Below are 20464 nucleotides of genomic sequence, written 5' to 3'. Positions count from 1 at the left end.
TTAATGACTAGGGGCAACAGTAACAGTTGATATAAGAAATCTGTCATCATGGTGAAATGAGCGAACTGTTTTTTTTTATATATAATCTACCGGTAAAGTATGCGATAAAGATTATTTGCTCCGCGTAAAAGAAATAGTATCGCAGAGAAATCATTTGTATGCATCTATTGATTTGGTTAAAAAATTTGAAATTCATTTGAATGAAAAAAGTTTCTTGAGTTGCTATAAACCACAGAAAGAAAATCCCTCCACCAGCCAATACCCTATGATAATGATAGGCTAATGATAGGCTTGTGAAATGCACCATGAGTCCGATCCAAATGTTTCGCTTTCGATTTTCCCTGTAAGCCTGAGAACCGACAGCCGGCGTTCTTCCAGTTGGCCTACATTCCGCACAAATTTACCCTTTTTACGATTAGATTCTACTGGAAATTGCTCCATTAGGTACGACTGCCGATGATGATGAAACCGATGCAAATCCCTGTAAGTGCCCTATTTGATAAACTGCCAGGAACCAAGTTGTTACTGCTTCGCACCAGAAATGATTGATCGGCAGGCGCACTGATAGGGAAGTTGTGAGTATCGGGTTTAGTCGAGTTTGATTTCGGTATTATTGGGGTGAAAGCTAGCCCACAACAAATAGAAGATATTGATCCACTGCCACAGTCAGTCTCTGTACACAGAAAACTGCAAGTAATTGTTCTAATCAATTTGAGTACAGAAGCATTACTGATGGAGCAGCGTTTGTATTCGAGCGTTCATATCGAAACAATGAACCCGGCTTCAGACCTCATCTATACGTACTCGATATTCATCCGTTGCAGGATGAAAATTTATTGTGCCAATGTTCGGCACATGTATGTGGACTAGAATCCCAATTAAGTGATGATGGTCTTCCAACTGCACTCCAGAGTGGTTGCAGCAGAGCAGAGTTTACCCGCTTCGGATGTAATTTGATTATGAATGAAAACACGGCTGTAATATTCATCTGCATTTTGCCAGCGCCAGAATGAATAATTTAGTTAGCGCTGAACTTGTTTTGGCAGCAGTTTCCATGCTGTGTACCATTTTTCACGTGCTGCATGTGTTTTTCGCGCACAGTTGAGTACATAAAATCAATTGAAATATTGAAAGGGAAAACAGACGCTGTTGAGAAGAATTGATGGCTTATGCATTTTCATCTGACATTCAGTCCTGTTCAGTATTCTCGGCGAGCTCTTCGTGGGAACACTCTCGATAGAGCTTTAGCTGTACTGTTTTCAACCTGACGCGGGGTGGCGATAAAAAAATGACTTTCCAAGTGCTGACTATGTTTTCCTACTTGGTGACAAACAAGACGAGCTGGAAAAAATATGTAACGCAGACTCGAAACATTTTTCTTTATGCGATACTTGTACTCTTGAGTGCTATCGTACAGCAATCTTCGTATCAATTTCGTAATGTTTTTCACCTTGGAACCGAACATATTTTGACATGTGTTCTGAGCTGGAGGGAAGACCATTTTTCTTTAACACTTAAACTCAGCAGGAGGTGTTGAGTTTTACAAAATAAAGTCCTTTCAAGTTTCTCTGGTACCCAGCATTTCTAGCATTTTATAAATATATTTTTTTCACCCTATTTGAATCTGAACAACTCTAGCTTGTGGACCAAAAACCCAATCAATATACATTTTACTAGAGGAGGAGTTCTGAAATTATTTATTTATTGTTAATTGGTTATCGAATTTCAGTGCAAAACTCAAAAACGGAAGTGGAGCAACTCTTTATAGAGGAGCTCTCGATCATGTCTGAAGACAGAAAGTTGGTATCCATAGACCAGGGATGCTATTTATAAATCCAAGATGGCCACGTTCAGTTACTGGGTTGCTGTATAAAACTGTGAAAAATGTTCAAACCTCCCATAATAATAATATCATACCTTATTGGTATTTTCGGAATCAGGATGAATAAAAATAAATAAATCGTTGAACATTTCGAAATTCAACTCAGAGACCAAAACTTAGTAATTGACACCAATTTTGAATCGAAAAGTTGGTTTTATTATTTTATTTTTTATAACTCCTCAGTTCTCATTGGTTTATTTTTGGCTTCGTTGTCTATTTTCGGGTCTTTAAAAGTTTCATAAAGACATTCGCTATTCCGACCTTTTAACACTTCGTTTTCGCACAGATATTTTATTAGCGGAATCTGATTCTGCTCGTGGAAATACCACTTTTCAATTACACCTTCATATCTTTCGACCATCGTTTCGCATTGCGTTTTCATTCGGGTAATCTCGGCCGATGGTTTGTCCCACAGCTCGTGAGGAATGCCAAGATCCACCTTAACCCCTTTATCTACCAAAGCATGCAAGGTTTGAAAGGTCTGTGACATGCCTTTCGCAAATCTCGTACTATCCTTTCGCTCTTTGTGGATGTTGTACTCCAGAATGCGGTCGCAAACATTTTCCATCGACTCCAAAAGTCGCAGTTCACTGCGGCGGTACTCGGTGCGTTTCTTCGATTTCTCATCATCCAGTGAGTAGCCAGTCTGTATCACATCATGAGATCGACCGGTTTCCGAGAGTCGTGCTTCCAATTCGGTAGCGAGAATCTTACAAGCCTCACAGTTACTTGCATACCTGACACCTTCGTTTTCTTCCGGACCGCAATGGGCTGACGTCACTAACAGTAGGGTTAGTATAAGAAATATCATGGTGTATCACTAAGATTCAATGACCTGAAAAGAAGAATAATAATTTTAAAACAAAATAATGCACATTTTCGTTATTTCATTGTCAGAGAAAACTCAGAATGCCAACTTAACTTCAACTTGACGTCCCACCGCACCAAAATTGCATATGTTTGTTGCACCCGTTTGCGTAATGAACCCTATAAATATACAATTCCAACGTGAGCGTTATCACCATCCACCACAAGCTGCATATCCGCAGCAGGGAAGCATAAGTTAGTAACACAATTAATTCAAGAAAAACTTTCGCATTTGACATTTTCGGTTCAAGGAAATCTGCACGTGATTCAGTTTCATTCTAATTAAGTCTTATATCAAGACACTCCGCACGTTCTGGTTCCGTACTCGTCTAAACGTCTAATTCTCCCGGGCTTGATTAGGCAAACGTTACTTACTATCGCGTACGATAAAGCTCTCAAACATATGCACAAAAACATTCTCAGTTCAGCTCACTTTGCGACATTGTGTTGCCGCCATTGGCTGTGTGTTGTTGTGTGGTGAAGAGCCGCCACTCACGCAACTGAAGTACGACTATTAGTGGTAAAATAGGGTAAACTGTAGCGCACTTGAGATTTATCTCGTCTTGCAGTAATGTATCCCTTAGTGTTCTTCACGAAACGGTCATGTTGAATAACCGATGCTAATTATGTACTGAGCTTGAACCAATCATGTATTTCTCTGAGAGTTTTTAGCAACGATACAATAAGAGTAGTATAATTTATTCAACTTTTTTCAAATTAAAGTATTCCAAAATTGATGTTTTCCGGAGATTTTAATCAAACACAAATGACCTTTGTGGAGTTCAAACCAATCAAATATCCATTTTCGACTTTAATCTACTCACTATCTTCCAAAAAACCTTAGTTTATTTACATTCGCTCAAAAAAACATCAAAATTTGAATGCTCTCAATGATTTCGCTTCTACGTTCTCTCTATTATCACTGCCGTCAACAGAGCTTCACTGATTAAACACGTGGTTGCTCATTCCTGTTCACGAGTGACTAGTGAACTAATCTATTAAACGTCAAATTTTGTTTATTCAACATCAACATAACAATTAGCACTGTTCACATACACAGTGTTGCGTACGATGATGCCTATTCTGATACATTTTGCACGGATGTGTTTGGAAAAACAGATCGTAGCCGTGTGTAGAAGATGAATTGTAGAAGTTTGAATCTCTTGGTAATTTTGGTTATGCTTTTGAGACCTTTGAAATAATTAAGCAACATGAAGAAAATTAATAAACTGGAAAAAAATGAAAGTTAGGTAATAGGCTTCTAACCGTTCCTGTGAATTCTGTTGGCCGTCTCCCACCTCTTTTTTAACTGGGTTAAAGCATTTTAAAACAGTTTTTTTTTTCTATAAAAACACGAAAGTTAGATTTTTGATTTCATCACAACCTTAGGTCACCATAATTTGAGATAACAAGAAAATAATCGCATCATCATATGTAACAACTTTGTAGAAAAAAGCGGCTCGATTATAAAGCGAAGGTGGGCCCACGATTAAGTTTCTGGTGATAAAGGGTGGGAAATTTGAATGCGCTCATAGTTTTTATTTATTTTTGTTTTTTATTAACTTTTTTTATTTTTTTTTATTTTCTTTTTATTTTTTGCTTTTTTTTATTATTTTTTAGTTAAAGGAGGACCATCAAAATTCACAGGAACGGCTATACAGCTATCATCTTTCATTTTTTCCGGTTTGAGCTCTAGAGGGTAAAACCTGTGTTGACCACTACAATAAAAATCATAGCAAAAATGTTACAGACATTCTTCATATATAATTTTCAATGCATAAATTATGAAATCTGGCCAGAAATTTATGATAGCTTTCAAACTGCGACAAGTAAACTGCTGTTAAACCTGATGTTAACGTATTTTCCACTAGAGTAGAGATTATTTTTCATTTTTACTAGCCCCAAAGCGATTTGTGTGAAATGTATGCCAATTGAACATGAATAGTGAGATACATTCCCTCGAAGAATAACAAGATCCGAAAGGAAATTAACCTAATTTTGAATCACATTCACGGCGTGACCATCACCATGAACATCGTTAGTAAACTTTATTAAATTTTAGGTCAACAAGACTTGTACACATATTTCCATTTAAACAACAAAAGCACACCCATGCGTGTCTGAAAACTAGAAATATGTTCTTACTTCTGGAAACAACCATCGTTGCTTATAACAACTAAAAGAACGTTATCGTGAGAAATTAGCTACGGTTCCGTCACGATCGCCACGTTATACTCAGCTTCTTCAAGCTATGGATACGACAAGCAAGCTGTTGTCAAGTGACGTAACCCCTTTTCCAAAAAGTGGAAGGATAATTTTCTGTTTCACTGGTCTTATAGCGGTTTATGTGAAAATACTAACAATTATAAAAAATACAATCCTTGTAAGAATGACGCGATCCGATTAGTAAGAAATCCTAATCTTCAATTGCCTTCCAACCATGAGAAATCCATAAATTCAGGTATCGCTAAAAAAATTTATTCAAATTTTTAGGTAATTATACACTAAAAACACAAAATAATGATGAATTATACACAAAAAACACAAAATGATGAAACCGTTGTGTAAAACATCCATGTTTGTCTCTATGCAACGTTACTGAATAAACTGAAGAACTCAACGTTATCATAGCAAATTCGCTATGGTTCCGTAGTGAATTTGCCACGTTTACCCAGTCCCCGATTGCCACGTAATAGATCTAATTACTACAATGTGGTAATTCTTTTTTGATTTAATTTGCTGATCTCAGTTTTTTTTGATATTTTCCACATAATATTCTGCAACCTGAGTTGATAGAATAACAACTCAATCATGATCAGCAGTAACTGACTGACCTCAAAGAGACAGGAGTAACAGTAATCAGACCGAACAGTATTTTATCTAAATTTATACATCAATAATGCAGTTTTAGGTTTGGAAATAGTAATTTGGTTGAAACCGATCCCGGATGATAACCCTGCGCATGGCTATGAATAAGTTTAAGCGACTGTTATAAACGATGTCATTTTTTCAACCGAAATTGCTAATTTAATTGGTCAATTAATTATCAAAACTTCTCTAACCATTCTCCCCAATAAGTATGGAGAAATGATCTTTTTTGCTATAATTCATCAAAGAATAGCGAGATCTAATTGAAACAAAATTCTCATTTCCAATCTCCGTATTTTCGTGGGAAATCCATCATTACAAATATCGCTACATTTATTAATTTTTTAGTCACTGAAACCTTGATACAATACTTTAAAAACACACTCATTTATGTTGTTTCTTCTATGAAAGTAATGAAATCGTTGCCCAATCTAACCAACTAAAATGTGAACAACCAGTACAATAGCAGTCTATGCATCCTTACTCCATAAACTAAAGGAACTCACCCTTATCGGGGGAAAATTCGCTACGGTTCCGTCACGATTGCCACGTCTTACTCAATTCCTATCTTCGATTGACACTGAACAATTGTTTAATTACAGTGCAATGCCGCAATATATTAATTCCTTTTCGAAATAAGTCTCTGGTCTAAGTTTTGATTTTGACAAAATTTGAATTGCAACCCAAATACCAAGTTTATGGAACAGAATAACAACACGATCGCGACCATCAGTGACTGACTGGCTGATTGAAAAGACGCTCGCAATTACTCGCCGTCTACAGCATAGTCTAACGAAATGTGACTGCTGCCAGTGCTGTCACTACTACTGCTGTTAGTGATAATACCATTGAATGGCAGGCATCGGGAATGAGTAAAGATGATGATTATATTGCTAAGAGTGGGTCCAGTGGTGAACTTAATTATTAATTATTATGGATTCTTGATTCTTCTCCCAGCAATTTTTGTTTGGTTTCGCAGTGTTGGGTGGTCTTTAACGAGTACACGCACCAATATACTGCCGCTTTTCGCGTAACAGTCCTTTTTAAATGTGGGTTTTTTCATGTTTTTTTGTGCGGAAATTGGTCCATTTTGCCATGCTTTTCAAGAATAGCTATCAAAATAGTAAGGTTTGATTCCCACTAGCTCTTTTTTAATGACTGTTTTGAAGAGCATACTAAGAAGAACCCATTCCTGCAAAAAAAAAGAAAACATAAAATTTTACGTAGGACTATTATGCGAATAGCAGTAGTATAGTTGTATATAAAATTAAAACATATGAAAAATAATATATTAACCGCAGGAAGTTCAAGCCCGTTTATTTTGATGAGGTATATATATATTTTGATGAGGTATATATATATAAATATGTTTCACTGCCGAGTCGCGGCTCGTGAGAAGACTATTAGTGTCAGTTAGTGTCAGTGGGATCGTAGCGCTAACCCCACAATTGTCCTGTAAACTAGACAAAAGGTCTAGTTCCGAGTCGGAACGTAGCACCAAGGCATTGCTTTATAATTTCCGATCCTAACTAAAACCGCAAATTGTGAGGTCAATTTTAGCAAATTCAATAGGATGGTTAACAACATTGTCTGGGACCCTGATAAAATCCTGCAATTTGTACGAATACTATTTCTCCTTGGATTATGAAATTCAATTCATCGGCATCAGCATATTTGTGGCAGCCAAAATCACTCGTTGGCGTAACCAGAGATGGTTCTTTTAATTTTACGCGCAATTCGAGAACACCTTTTTGATGAGTTCAGCCTTGGATGCGGCTAACAGTCAAAAAAACGGTAGGAAATGTTAAAAAAAAGTCTTCGAGCCAACCGCTTACTGCAACACTTTCTGAAAGAAATTAGGGTAAATTTATCTATAGTGGACCGCCGACCAGATTACCTCAATTAATGCGATTTTCAAAAAAACTTCCATCGGGAAACATCTTGTCCAGCCAGTCTGCACCACAAACATTCAGATTTATTTTAAAAGAAATGAAGTTAATCTGACGGGATGTCCACTATTAGTTAATAAAGGAAAGGGGTCTACAATAGGTTAATTAAACCTACTTTGACCGCAAAAGAGATTCATCGTAAACAACTGGAAGTAATGCGAGAAATGCTAGAAATCATTCAGTTGAAATTCATGTAGGTTTAAACTTCTATTCCAAAACCTGCCGATTTCGATACCTACAGGGTGCGGGTGCGGCAGGGAAAAAGGCGAAAATGTATGATACTTCTTCAAATCCCATTTTCATCTACTGTAAGCAATAGTATCAAAATTTTTGGGTTTAGTTTTTCTGTATTAGGTTCTTTCAAACAAATGTATTCTATGTTTCCTTCATTTTAGCAGGGCATGCCTTTCGAACGTAGGTAGTCCTCCGGTATGGACAACCATCTGCGCGTTATGACAGACTTCAATGTTTCCACACTAGGATTAGATGTTTTGCAAACCTGTACTACAAAGTACGCCCAAATCGAACAATCCAACGGGTTACAGTTTAGACCTCCCTGGCTACAAATCATTCAACCAGAACTATATTTTTTCCACCAGTGATATGGCACTCCATCCTATTGTAGAACAATGTATTCATCATCAGGGAAGATGGTTGTCAACCAGAGAAGCACTTGGGTCTTTAAAATAACGATATACACTACGGTTTTGATTTTGGGACTAACTTCAATGAATACATGTGGCATTTCCAAACTGTTAGACACCACCAAGCCAAAAATCATGGAACCCGCCGGATGTTTGATCTGAATTCTAAATATTACTTTTTCCAGAATATCCACAAATTTCTTCCGTGAACCGGTCTGTTCGGTTCTAGGATACAGCATCGTTGCTGGAAAATTTTTCGTCGCATACCAGGATTATTATTTTTCCCAAGAAAAGCAATCTTCGGAAGAGTCACTCCTAGCTCCTTTATCCGCGCCGTAATTGAGTAGTGTTTCGATCTAGCTCTCCATAAAGCGTGAAGTCTGTTATGATGATTTTCGCATCGATATTACAGAAATATTGACTTCCTTGACAAGCTTCCTTATGGAACGTGAGCAACTAACTTCAATTTGCAATGAAATAACTCAGATGTTATGAAGCATCACTTGAAAGTAAACGAAACCAAATAAACTGTAGACAAAAGTTAGTCGTCAGTTACACAAAATAACCCCTATATTAAAGTTTAAATAGTTTCGCATTTTTTCCTGCCGCACCCTGTACATTAGAAAGAACGTCAGGAATGCAGTTCAACCAACCAAACTACACATAAGAAGTTCCAAGAAATAATAAAAAGCCACGCAAAAACCTCCTTCATAATCACATTTTTGTTTACTTAACAATTGAGCAGTTCCACAAAAAGTGTCCCAGTTTCAATATTTTTTTTAAATTGTTATTTTTGATTTGGCTGAAACTTTGCATTAACGTTTCTTTAGGCAAAATATGCCATTTTGTTCTATTAGTTGAGTTCATTTTTGAGTAGCTATTGAAAAATGCTATTTTGGGAAGGTATTGATGATTACAAATATTTGCAGGGCCAAAACGGTTTGTTTGACCGGAGTGACGTCTTCAACGAAGTTGTAGATAATAACTTCGTCTCTCCGAGAAAAACATACATTCTAGAATCCAATTATTTATTTTTTGAAAAAAAAATCGAAAGAAAAATCAAAAAATTGTTATAAAAAAAGGTTCATATTTGAAATCTTTTTTTAAATCAAAACTATAAAAGATTACCTAAACAATGCAATAGGTCCGATCATGGAGAAAACAAGGAAAAAAGTCATGATGTTTTGAAAAAAAAAAAATTTTTATTTTTTTTCGAGGGACATATTTTTTTTCTGGAAGTACAAAATTGATATCTACAACTTTGCCGAAAACACTATGCCAATCATTAAAACCGTTTTAACTGTATTAATAATTTTGATTCCCCATATATCTGTTGGAAAAATATTTGTGATAATCAATATCTTCCCAAAATAGCATTTTTCAATAGCTTCTCGAAAATGAGTCGTGTTCCAAAAAATTCAACCAATAGCACAAAATGGCATTTTTGCCTATAGAAACGTCTATGCAAAGTTTCAGCCAAGTAAAAAATGGTCGATTATATTGGTTGCCCGTTTTTTTGTGGGATTGCTCAATTGCCTTGACGATGATGCCTTTTGAGCATATGTTTGCAGCCTCCCGCACATATTCTAATGTTGAAATAATCTCATGGTCTTGCTCTTGCTATGAGAAGAGGAACAGTTAGATGTCTATAAAGATAGCTTACTTGTTCAATCAAATGAGTCGTTTCTATTGATAAATACTTCCAAAACAAAACCGAAAATTATCAAAGAGTAGATATTAGTTACTGATACTTATACCACATCTACGTAAACGAAAAGACAGCACGAAATTTTTCCTCATAGATTCATAAATGTAGGTGCTCCGCCAAATATTTTAGCCTCTGAGCAAAACGTCTGGGAACCTCTACTCTAGACCATCCAACTTCAGAATACGTCCGAAACTTCGCCCACTGTCTTGGCGCTGGATGTGAAACCGTTAAGAGTCACACGAGTCAACTCAACCAGTTTTGTTGGAAAACCATATTCAAATTGGGAAACCATAATTTGCCACAACTCGTTGCGTATCACTCAACCGTACGCCGCTTTGAAGTCAATAAACAGATGATGTGTCTGCAAGTTGTATTCTAGAAAGTTGTAAATAAACAAATAAATAAAAAAACAAATGGCTTACCAACCATTTGTTAATTTACTGAGATTTTTTAGAGACTTTCATTGTTTGTTTCTTCATTAATAAATACATTTCGATACTATTAGAAGATTTTTGAAAAAAAACTGATTTGTCAAGTTATTTGTTTTCAACTTATAAATAAAACTTCTTAAACTTGAAGAAAGTCAGCAAAATGAGCTAATTATTGTAATTGTTGTTACGGTTTTCGTAAAATTTTGTTTTTAATTTTGTCAAAAGCTAAGTGTTTCACTTTTTTTTTTGTTCATCTATAAGTGTTTCACTTGATCGAACTATTATAGGATCACACCATTCCTCTTTCAAACGTTATTATTGGAAGTTCAGAGAAATGAAGCTTTCGACGGAATAGAATTAATTCTGTTTTTGATGATTTTTAATACAATACAGCACCAAACACGTGGTGCTGAGAACAAACATGCGTAAGTCAAATGGTTAGTCGAGATTCGAACCTAACGACTACGCACTTGTCAAAGTGGACCTATAATCTTGTAACCAAGAAGCTCGTTGTTTAGTCCAATTCATGCACAGTGAAAAAATCTGAATATTACACGTCACGTATGTACATTATTTTCTCATTTAAATTTCAGTTACTTCTGACGTTAACCATGATTTCGATTGAAAATTATGTGCAATATTATTAAATTTACATGGAATATTATGGAATTTGCTATCATAACCGATGAAGGCAATTCTTCGTATGCGATTCAACATAAATTTTTAAGCTGTATTCCTCGTAATATATTATCTCAGTGTAATATTTGCACTTGGAGAAAAAATCACAGCAAATTTATAGAAGAATATAATGAAACGATAATAATAAAAATGTTTCAATTCATTAAACATTAAGATAGCAGTTGTGTCCTCAGCCGCTATTTGTACTTACTTTACTTTTAAGGCGACAGACCGATTACAATCCAGTGCCGAATCCAAAATACGTCGCCATGTCCCTCGGTCTTGGGCTGCTATCTTTCAATCGCCCCTAACTCGTACTTCGCGTGCATCCTCGTCGACAGCACACATCCAACGAGTGCGGGGTCTACCCCGAAGTCGACGACCTCTATCGGGATTCCTGCTAAATATAGCCTTCGCTTGACGCTCATCCGGAATTCTTGCTACATGCCCAGCCCACTGAAGCCTGCCGTGCTTTATCCGCTTGACTATATCCGCCGATTTGCATGCCTGGTACACTTCATGGTTCAAACGTCTGCGCCAAACACCATTTCCTAGTTTGCCGCCGAGAATTGAACGCAAAATCCTACGCTCAAAAACACCAAGAGCTCGCCGATCAGCCTCTTTCAGCGTCAATGATTCATGGCCGTAGAGAGCCACCGGAAGAATCAGTGTTTTATAGAGTTTCCCCATCTAGCACCACCGCAGCACCAACCGACAGACTACCACGCACTCTGCCAGCCACCATGTATTTCGTTATGGCAGAGTTTATGACAAGCCCTAATCCCGCAGCTTCCCTCCTGAAAGGTCCGAAGGCCTCTTCCACAGCTCTACGGTTGATATCAATGATGTCGATATCGTCCGCAAAACCGAGAAGCATGTGCGACTTCGTAATGATGGTGCCGCTTCTGTGCACCCCAGCCCTCCGTATAGCACCTTCCAATGCGATGTTGAACAATAAGTTCGACAGCTCGTCACCCTGCTTCAAACCATCTAACGTCACGAAAGAATCCGATATCTCACCGGCTATCCTGACGTTTGATGTAGAACCTTCAAGGGTGGCACGTATCAGCCTAATCAGCTTTGTTGGGAAGCCATGTTCGAGCATAATCTGCCATAACTCATTTCTCTTAACTGAATCGTACGCTGCCCTGAAATCTATGAACAGATGGTGCGACTGCAAGTTGAATTCTCGAAATTTATCGAGGATTTGTAGCAAGGTAAACATTTGGTCCGTCGTGGAGCGTCCCCCTCGGAAACCGCATTGGTACTCGCCAACAAAGGTCTCCTGCAACGGCCTCAGTCTGTGGAACAGGATGCGGGAGAGACTTTTGTACACGGTATTGAGAAGAGTTATGCCCCGATAATTGCTACAGTCCAGGCGATGACCTTTTTTGTAGATCGGGCATATGAGACCCTCCAACCAGTCCGAGGGCAATTCTTCATCAGACTCTCAGCATGATCCGATGGATGGCACGATACAGCTATTCGCTCCCGACTTTGAAGAGTTCGGCGGGAATGCCGTCCTTTCCGGCTGCCTTGCAGTTTCTCAGCTTTTTCACTGCTTTCTTCACCTCGTCCATGGATGGTGGATCCACAGCTTGACCATCATTCTCAATAGTCATCCTGCTCCTTTCGACTCCACCGTTTCCCTCACCGTTCAACAGCACACTGAAGTGTTCCTTCCAATGCCTGGCCACCTCTGTTTTATCGGTCATCAGGTTCCCCTCCCTATCGTTGCACATGACAGGGGCTGACACGTTTCGATTCCTGATTCCGTTGACCTTCTTGTAGAAGCTCCTCGCATCGTGCCTGGAGAAGCAACCTTACGCCTCCGCAAGAATACACTCCCAATGCTGTTGTTTCTTCCGGCGATGGGGTCTTTTTTCAGCGGCTCTAGCATCTTGATATTTACCCATGCTCTGACGAGTCACAGCCGTAACCAATATGTGACCCCTGGCGCGGTTCTTCTCCTCCGTCACTCGCTGGCACTCAGCGTTAAACAACTCATTGGACGCAACTGCCGCAGTTGTACCCAATACTTCTCGCGCTGTAGTGCTGATCGAACTTTTGATGTGTCTCCACTGTTCATTCAGGTTCCCTTCAGCTCTTTCCTCAATCCGTTCATCAACCTTCTGCAAGTACTCTGCAGCCACTCCTTCAGTTGATAGCCGCTGGATGTTCAACTGCATCCTCCTCGTTGCCTTGGATTTCAACACGTTGGACAGCCGGACGTGGATTTTGGCTACTACGAGATAGTGATCCGAGTCAACGTTCGATCCTCTGAACGACCTCACGTCTGTAATGTCTGAAAAGTGCCGTCCATCAATCAAAGCGTGGTCAATTTGAGAGCAAAGCTCTCCATTCGGGTGCATCAAGGTGTGCTTACGTATGTTCCGGCGTGCAAAATAAGTGCTACAGGAAGCCATCCCCCTAGCTGCAGCGAAATTAACAAGCCTCAGGCTATTGTCGTTCATGGTAGAGTGGAAGTTTACCCTACCAGTTACGGGGCGGAAGAAGTCTTCCTGCCCGACCTGTGCATTTGCATCTTCGATCACAATCTTTATATCGTGTCCTGCGCACTCATTGTATGTCTTTTCCAGGAACTCATAGAAATCCTTCTTTTCCTCATCGGGTTTCTCGTTGGTCGGTGCGTACATATTCATTAGGCTGTAGTTGAAGAATTTGCCCTTAATTCTCAACACGCATATACGGTCACTGAGCGGCCTCCATCTAATGACACGCTTCATTTGTTTTCCAATTAGCACGAAACCGACTCCTCTTTCTGCTTTCACGCCGCCGCTATAGTAGATGTGGTGCTTAAATGAAGTGTCCGCAATAGGATCTACTGCCCGGAATTCGCGTTCTCCCGATTTCGGCCACCGCACCTCTTGCATAGCTGCAACCTCCACATTCACCTTCCGCAGCTCTCTAGCCAGGATACTTGCGGGTGCCGGTTCGAGTAGAGTCCGTACATTCCAAGTACCGAGTTTCCAATAATCGTTGTCCTTTTTCGTTCGCCTAGGTCCATGCCGCTTATTCCGTTCCGTATTTATATCTGGATTGTTCGTATTATTTAATTATTTATATTATTTAATATAGGGCTGCGATACCTAGTCTCACGACGGGGCTGCTGTCTTTGATATAGCTGGCGAGGCACCGTGTTTCATGATTCAGCCGTATGCGCTGACTAAAGATTCCTCTGAAGGTTATGATGAAGGTACCATTGTTTCGAAGTTTTTACTTTACATGCAAAATCAGGCTTGTCAACGGTCAACACTTTCATTCGAGGAGAAATAATGTTACAAGATCAATGATATAGGGTATCGGCTCTATCATCGTCAGGTTTTACCTATTATCGTCCGAGGGTTAATGAAGTCATAGAGAACTTATCTTTTGCAGGAAGGTGCTCTGCACTATGAAAAACCATCATGCAAGAAAGTAACGCTCTAGGACTTCATTTACCCCGGACGATAATAGGTAAAACCTGATGATAATAGAACCGATACCCCAAGTAATTTCCAAAATCTCCGCATACAACGTGCGCAATTCTCATATCTAAAAAAATGTCAAAATACGTTTGGGAGCAAAAAGAGATCATCATGACATCAAAAAACTCATCCTTTACGTGGCTGGTCTTGTGGTTTTTCGGTGAGAATGTGTTGATTAGGACTGACAAACAGAGTTTCCTAGTTTATTTGATCGTACTCAGGATGCATCATGAGAATGTGAGCCATCTTCTAACCTACAGTTAACATATGAAACAAGTCAATGGAATAGGTTTCAAGTTCATCAGACGCTTCAAGATAAAATCAAAGCTATTGATTCTTGAAACGAAAATGTTGAATGCGAAAGTATGTATTGGCTTGGCTTCTGAATGCATTCCATTGATTATTAGATATCATTAATCACCTGATTGATTATAAGAGTCTTCGGAAAACTTCTCTCATTCAGACCATGATTTGATTCCTAGCTGTGCTACTGCAGCAGAAAACTGACGATGTGTTCATTACACCAGTTCACTCCGGAAAGCAGCTGCACAAACTCTAACGGCGGGTTTGGGGAGTAACAAGAAACAAGACGACACTAAATGCAACGGCAAAAGTTATCCGATACACAGACAAAGTACCTTTCGGGCGAAAATCGACGCAAGCGATGACGGCAGCGACGATGGCGATGAATAGATTTAATTAAAGCACAACTCTTACGGTGCATAAACGAGTCGAAAACTTCCCCATCGCATCCGCCTTTCTTTTCTCAGCACTGCACATTAGTAGAAGGCTACCTCGAGCAAGGAGCAGTTCTGTGCTGAAATCGTTATGTGGTAAATCCCAATCTCCCTGCGAGCTCGGTTTATCGGACGGTTCAAGGTACAACAGATATTTTAATTATATATTACAATGATAAGGAAACTTTTCCGGCTACATTGGAAAGCTCATTAGGATGCCATTTATTTGTTTCAACACAGTTTGTAGCCATGTAGGATTATTCCTACACGAAGGACATGGTATTATTAGTATATTCAGCATAGTACAGAAAAAAAGTTTATCTTTGGGAAAACGCAAAACGTCCAGAAATAATGCAACCAGGGGCAATAAACTAACTGGAATACTTTTATGCTCATTATTTCGTACCAAATTCTGAAATATTTCGCACTACTGACCTCTTTACAGAGCCTTCGACGTCTACTGGAACATTCCAACCTTCATGTGCAACCAATATCAGATGGACTTCTCCGGTGTGGGGTCAGCCTACGGTGTGAATCAAAACGGCAACGATTCGTTCCGGGGCAACGTCATCTCCATCCTGTACGATCCGGGAAAGTTTCCGGCCCTGCTGGAGAAAAGTTCCACCCGGGTGCTGTACAAGCGAAACGGGGGCGTCCCCCAGGAGGGCAATCTGACCGAGCATTTGGAAATTTTCCGAACCCATGTCAGCGAGCTGGTAACAGATGCCAACTTCTCCGGTAAGTGATTCGCAGTGATCCCACCTGAACACAAGGAGCGAACGACGTTGTTCACTCGTTTCCATCCCTGTTTTCCAACAAAACTTTCAGGAGTGGGCTGCATTGATTTCGAATCGTGGCGTCCCATTTTCCGGCAAAACTTCGGCTCGTTACAACCCTACAAGGACCTATCGATAAAGATCGAAAAGGAAAGGCATCCCAACTGGCCGGAAAAATGGCTGGAGGCGGAGGTGAGTACAGAGGATTGAAACAAGGCAAAAACTCAAAATAAGTTTTGTTTATCCCCTTACACCTACAGCACCATTGTTGCTGTGAGAATTGTGTTTTGTTTACACTTCGATTACGGAGGACTTTCAATTTTTACAGTGAGGGTTCAAAACTCTTGGTAAACATACGAGATTTACATTATAAATTCCATTCATATTAAAGCATGAGGTCTATTTGCGTAGTTAAGTGGTTTAGACAGCTTTCGATAGAATTTAACATCAAAATTTAATATTAAAAAAAAGTCTGTGTTAGAGAAAAGTGCAAACCATTTTATCAAATTTGCCAAAGTAATAATTCAAAATAGTAGGAGGGTGGTAGCCAAGACACGACCGCATAGTTGAGGTAGGACTACAATAGTTTTATATTTCCCTTTGAGGCTCTGTTTGATTTGAGCTCGTTTTACTTTTGGCACGGTTCGATTTTGGCACACATATGCCAAAAACGAGCGATTATGTCTAATCACATTTCTTAGTTTTCTTTATTATTTGAATAAAACACGCCCCACTGTGCGTCGACAGCGACAATGTAGTCTTCACTTGGCTTGGCTGCACACAAATGAATATCGAGTTCTACTGCACTGATAGACGACGAGTGACCAGCGCTCTATTCATACATTGCTCGGTGCCGTACTGTTGCATGTTTTCCTTCAAGACATCAGTTTTAATGACATTCTAACCGCAGAACGTAAAACTGTCTGATATTGGAGGTGGTTACGAACTTTCCGAAAAAGCTTCACCTTCAAGACATCAAAATAGTCTAGGCTCATGGAAGCGAGCATTAGTTGACCTATTGGGATGGGGTGATTCTGTCAATTTTTTTTTGCCACTGCCATACAGAATATCACAGCAGGCAGTTAGTGTCTACACATGAAGTCTGTGCCAGGCGTGCTCGCAAATTCGACCTTGAAACTTTTGTGAAATTTTCACTGTTAAACAATGAAATGATAATGATAACTGGGGAATCACAAAATTGTCCATCATTTTATCAATCCAACGACATATTGATTATTGTAATCCATCATGTGGTTACATCGGTATTACCGTTTGAAATTTTTCATTCCAACGTTACACCTTGGTTTTAGTTTCCGCAGAATGTATCTCGATATAGTGCGGTTAGACGTAGTCCTACGTCAAAAAAATATTTAAAGTAAATTCAAACACTTATTCATTTGAGCAGAAATATTTTTAAAAAAGTTAGAAAAAACTGAGATGTTGCAAATTCCCAAGGTGAGTTTTCGTGGTATCCCTTAATAACATTCATCAATTCAAAAGATGAACGGAATATAATAAAGTCATTCAGCTTCCCAAATTCACTCAGCTACGAAATATTACCTGCTCAAGTAAACACTTCACCAATATATTTTCCACTAATAAAACCAATCGTAAAATCATCAACACCTTTTTTGGCGTAAGAAGAGATGGGGGTGGGTAATATTGTTTTTGTGGCTTCTCTTTGATAGTCCTCACAAAATGAAATTGCTCAAACAAATCGCACGCACATTTTCTGATCCATTTTGCTGTCGGCAAACGGCAAAGCAATTACCCCCTGGCCCCCCCCAGCTGCTTCGCTGGAATCAATAAGGTGCGAGCTTTACTGCTGATTTCATTTTCAAATTTACCCCTTGCAGTGCGGATCTCTATCTGTTTCTCTTTCACTCTAATGAAAGTCCTGGTCAATTTGCCAAACATTAATCAAACTTATCTACTGGTGAAGCAATTTCGCCAATTAAACCCGAACCATCCGAAGGCTCTGGCTCTGCTGGTGTTGGTATTGGTCAACAAATGGTTTGCACTTTCGTTGGACTGCTGCCAAAAAACTTTCCGGAGATTTTCTCCAATCAACAGAGTCCTCCGGGGTTTTCGCAATGTAGCTACCTACCTGCATGTGTGTGCGCTGTGTACTGTGCTGTCAAAGGAGGCAAGAACCAATTTTGTTTTTATTGCTTTCTCAGCAGGAAATTAATTTACTTTCTTTCGGGTGAACCCTGCCAGCTCATCATGGGTAGTTTGCAGTCAGAGATCAAATTTGTAGATAATTTTGAGCAAACGTCGAAATGCTGAATGACTTTAGCTGCTGGCAGTGTAAACATTGTGTATAAGTCTGCTTTTGGTTCGAGTTCCAATGATCTTTTTGTTCGTCTAAACTCAGTTTCAGAAATTCATTTTTCGAGGGCAGCTACCATCATCCCCGTGCATTACAATCACAAGTGTAGACTAACATCTAATTTTACCATTAAACGAGACCACAAACCGTCAGCTCCGCTGGAAACCCAGTAACCGTTTCCAGTTGCTCTTTTTTCTCTATCTGTCTGTATGTCTGTCTGTCTGACTGTCTGACCGTTTCGCTTCTTTCCACACAGGCCACCAGACGATTCGAAGCAACAGGCCAGGACTTCATGGCCCGTACCTTGATGCTGGCGAAGCAGCTACGACCCCGAGCGGCTTGGGGCTATTACGCCTTTCCGTTTTGTTTCAACATGAACGGAGCGGGCAGCAACCAGCAGCGAGAGGACTGCTCCCCGGAAGTGCAACGGGAAAATGACCGGTAATAAATTGCAAACGGAAACTGTAGTGTAGTAGTTCGGGATAGGGTTGTACACTGGAGCGGGAATGAAAAAGGATTTTTTGTGTGTATGTGTGTGTCTCTGTACACCCTGCCAAAGAATGGGTTATTTGGTGTTGTCTGCCTAACCGAAGCCGTTTGGTTTTTGTGTAAGTGTGCTTCAATTCTAATAATTAGTCCATCCGACTGTTACGCAATCCGGTGGATAGTTGTTATCAGATTTGGCAGGATTTTTAGTCCGTTGATTTTTGTGCTAAGAAATGTGAAATGAATAATCGGAAGGGCCATGAAGTACAGAAATGATGAGTTATTTAGACGATATATTTTATTTTAAATTTATTACCGTGTTTTTTTTTCAGAAAAACATTATGCAACATGGTGTAATTTTCAAATTTTCACCATTTCCTGATCGATTAGTGAAATATTTGATGAAATGCTTCTTGATTGTGTTTGCCCAAATGTGATAATACTGCAAGTAACTCTCAGAAAATAAATGACTTACATGTTTATTCTCAAGAGAGTTAGTGCTGATTTTGTTTCTTTGTTTCTATTTCCATTTCAAGTAAGGTCTCGTAACACTTACAGTTCTGAAAACAGAAAAATTAAAAAAAATTGTTCCTGTCATTCCGTAAGATGTCAACCGACTTTGATCCAATTCCAAATCCATCGATCTATCAAGCACAGGCAAAATCAAGCGGTGGAGTCTCCGAAGTAAGCTGTTCCGGTTATGATTCAATGCTGTTCCAATCATGATATAAAACAGGCCTTCGCATTTCACCAATGCACTAAAATTGATTCTACATGTGGAATGTACTGCAAACCTTAAATACTTGATTCCGTTATCACTGCTACAATCATGTCTCGATTGTAAAAGCAAATTGTGTTCGAAACTGGATCATTTTTTAAAGTATTTTGCTAATAGTAATACAACAACGATCTTAATGAAACTTTCTGAACAGCATTAGGAGAAGTTATTTAATGTTTTTTTCTGAATGTTTGATATAATTTTTCATTAAATAGTAGAGAAATTTCGCATCTAAAAAATTGTTCCGATCATGATCCTTACGGTAAATCCATCGTTGTACCAAGAACAGGCAAAGTAAAGCGATGATGTCTCAGAAGAAAGCTGGTCGGACCATGATACAAAACTTAATTTCTTGGATTTTGTGCTGGTATAAATCAACCTTCTTGTAAACCCAGTGGTTCTGTTGTGATGTCGGGTTTGATTCCCGATCAGGTCGAGGATCTTTTCGCACTGGGGCATAATGCATTTTTGTACTTATCCTACAACATGCAAAATGTGCCAAAAACAATAGCGATGACGAATTCTCTCAACTAAACTAGTTGATCGAGACTGCTATTAGCCCTCCAGGCTAGCTTGCGATATTGTTGTTGTATAAATCAATCTTCGGAACTGTTTCCTGCACCGAGGGGTGAAAATATTTCTAACATATGAGTGGTTTATTTGATTGGTATAGTGTCTTCGGCGAAGTTGAAGATAATGGCTTTGTTCTTCCAAAAAAAATGCACTGCAGAAAAAAATTTTCTTCAAGGCAAGTTCTGATCTTCTTGATTTTAATTTTTTCAAGCTCAGTTCATTGTTATTGGTTAGCTCACAGAGTGTAGTTCTCGAGGAAAAAGTTCT

General features: G+C 39.1%; 2 protein-coding genes across 12 annotated transcripts in view; one reads left to right on the top strand and one right to left on the bottom strand.

Annotated features, from left to right (window-relative positions):
* LOC129721162 (hyaluronidase Tab y 2.0101-like) overlaps window positions 1-20464 on the top strand; it is a 52916-nt gene that overhangs the window by 21074 nt on the left and 11378 nt on the right. For all 3 annotated transcript variants that reach the window (XM_055673414.1, XM_055673413.1, XM_055673416.1), the window contains exons 3-5: window positions 15698-15990; window positions 16081-16220; window positions 18617-18801. In XM_055673414.1, the coding sequence (XP_055529389.1) occupies window positions 15698-15990; window positions 16081-16220; window positions 18617-18801 (618 nt within the window). The remainder of the gene's footprint in view (window positions 1-15697; window positions 15991-16080; window positions 16221-18616; window positions 18802-20464) is intronic.
* Window positions 2016-20464, bottom strand: part of LOC129721164 (protein canopy homolog 4-like) — a 124647-nt gene continuing 106198 nt past the window's right edge. For 4 of the 9 annotated variants that reach the window (XM_055673426.1, XM_055673421.1, XM_055673425.1 and 1 more), the window contains exon 2: window positions 2016-2717. In XM_055673426.1, coding sequence (XP_055529401.1) covers window positions 2052-2693 — 642 coding nt within the window. In that variant the 5' untranslated portion in view covers window positions 2694-2717 and the 3' untranslated portion in view covers window positions 2016-2051. Of the gene's footprint in view, window positions 2718-2804; window positions 3029-3074; window positions 3089-3124; window positions 3456-3573; window positions 3723-20464 lie in introns of those variants that run through there. The other 5 variants (XM_055673419.1, XM_055673424.1, XM_055673427.1 and 2 more) reach the window with 5 other exon arrangements.

Source organism: Wyeomyia smithii, chromosome 2 (assembly GCF_029784165.1).
Source record: "Wyeomyia smithii strain HCP4-BCI-WySm-NY-G18 chromosome 2, ASM2978416v1, whole genome shotgun sequence".
Lineage (NCBI taxonomy): Eukaryota > Metazoa > Arthropoda > Insecta > Diptera > Culicidae > Wyeomyia > Wyeomyia smithii.
Note: the sequence above shows the minus strand (reverse complement) of the source record. Positions and strands in the feature narration are given on the sequence as shown.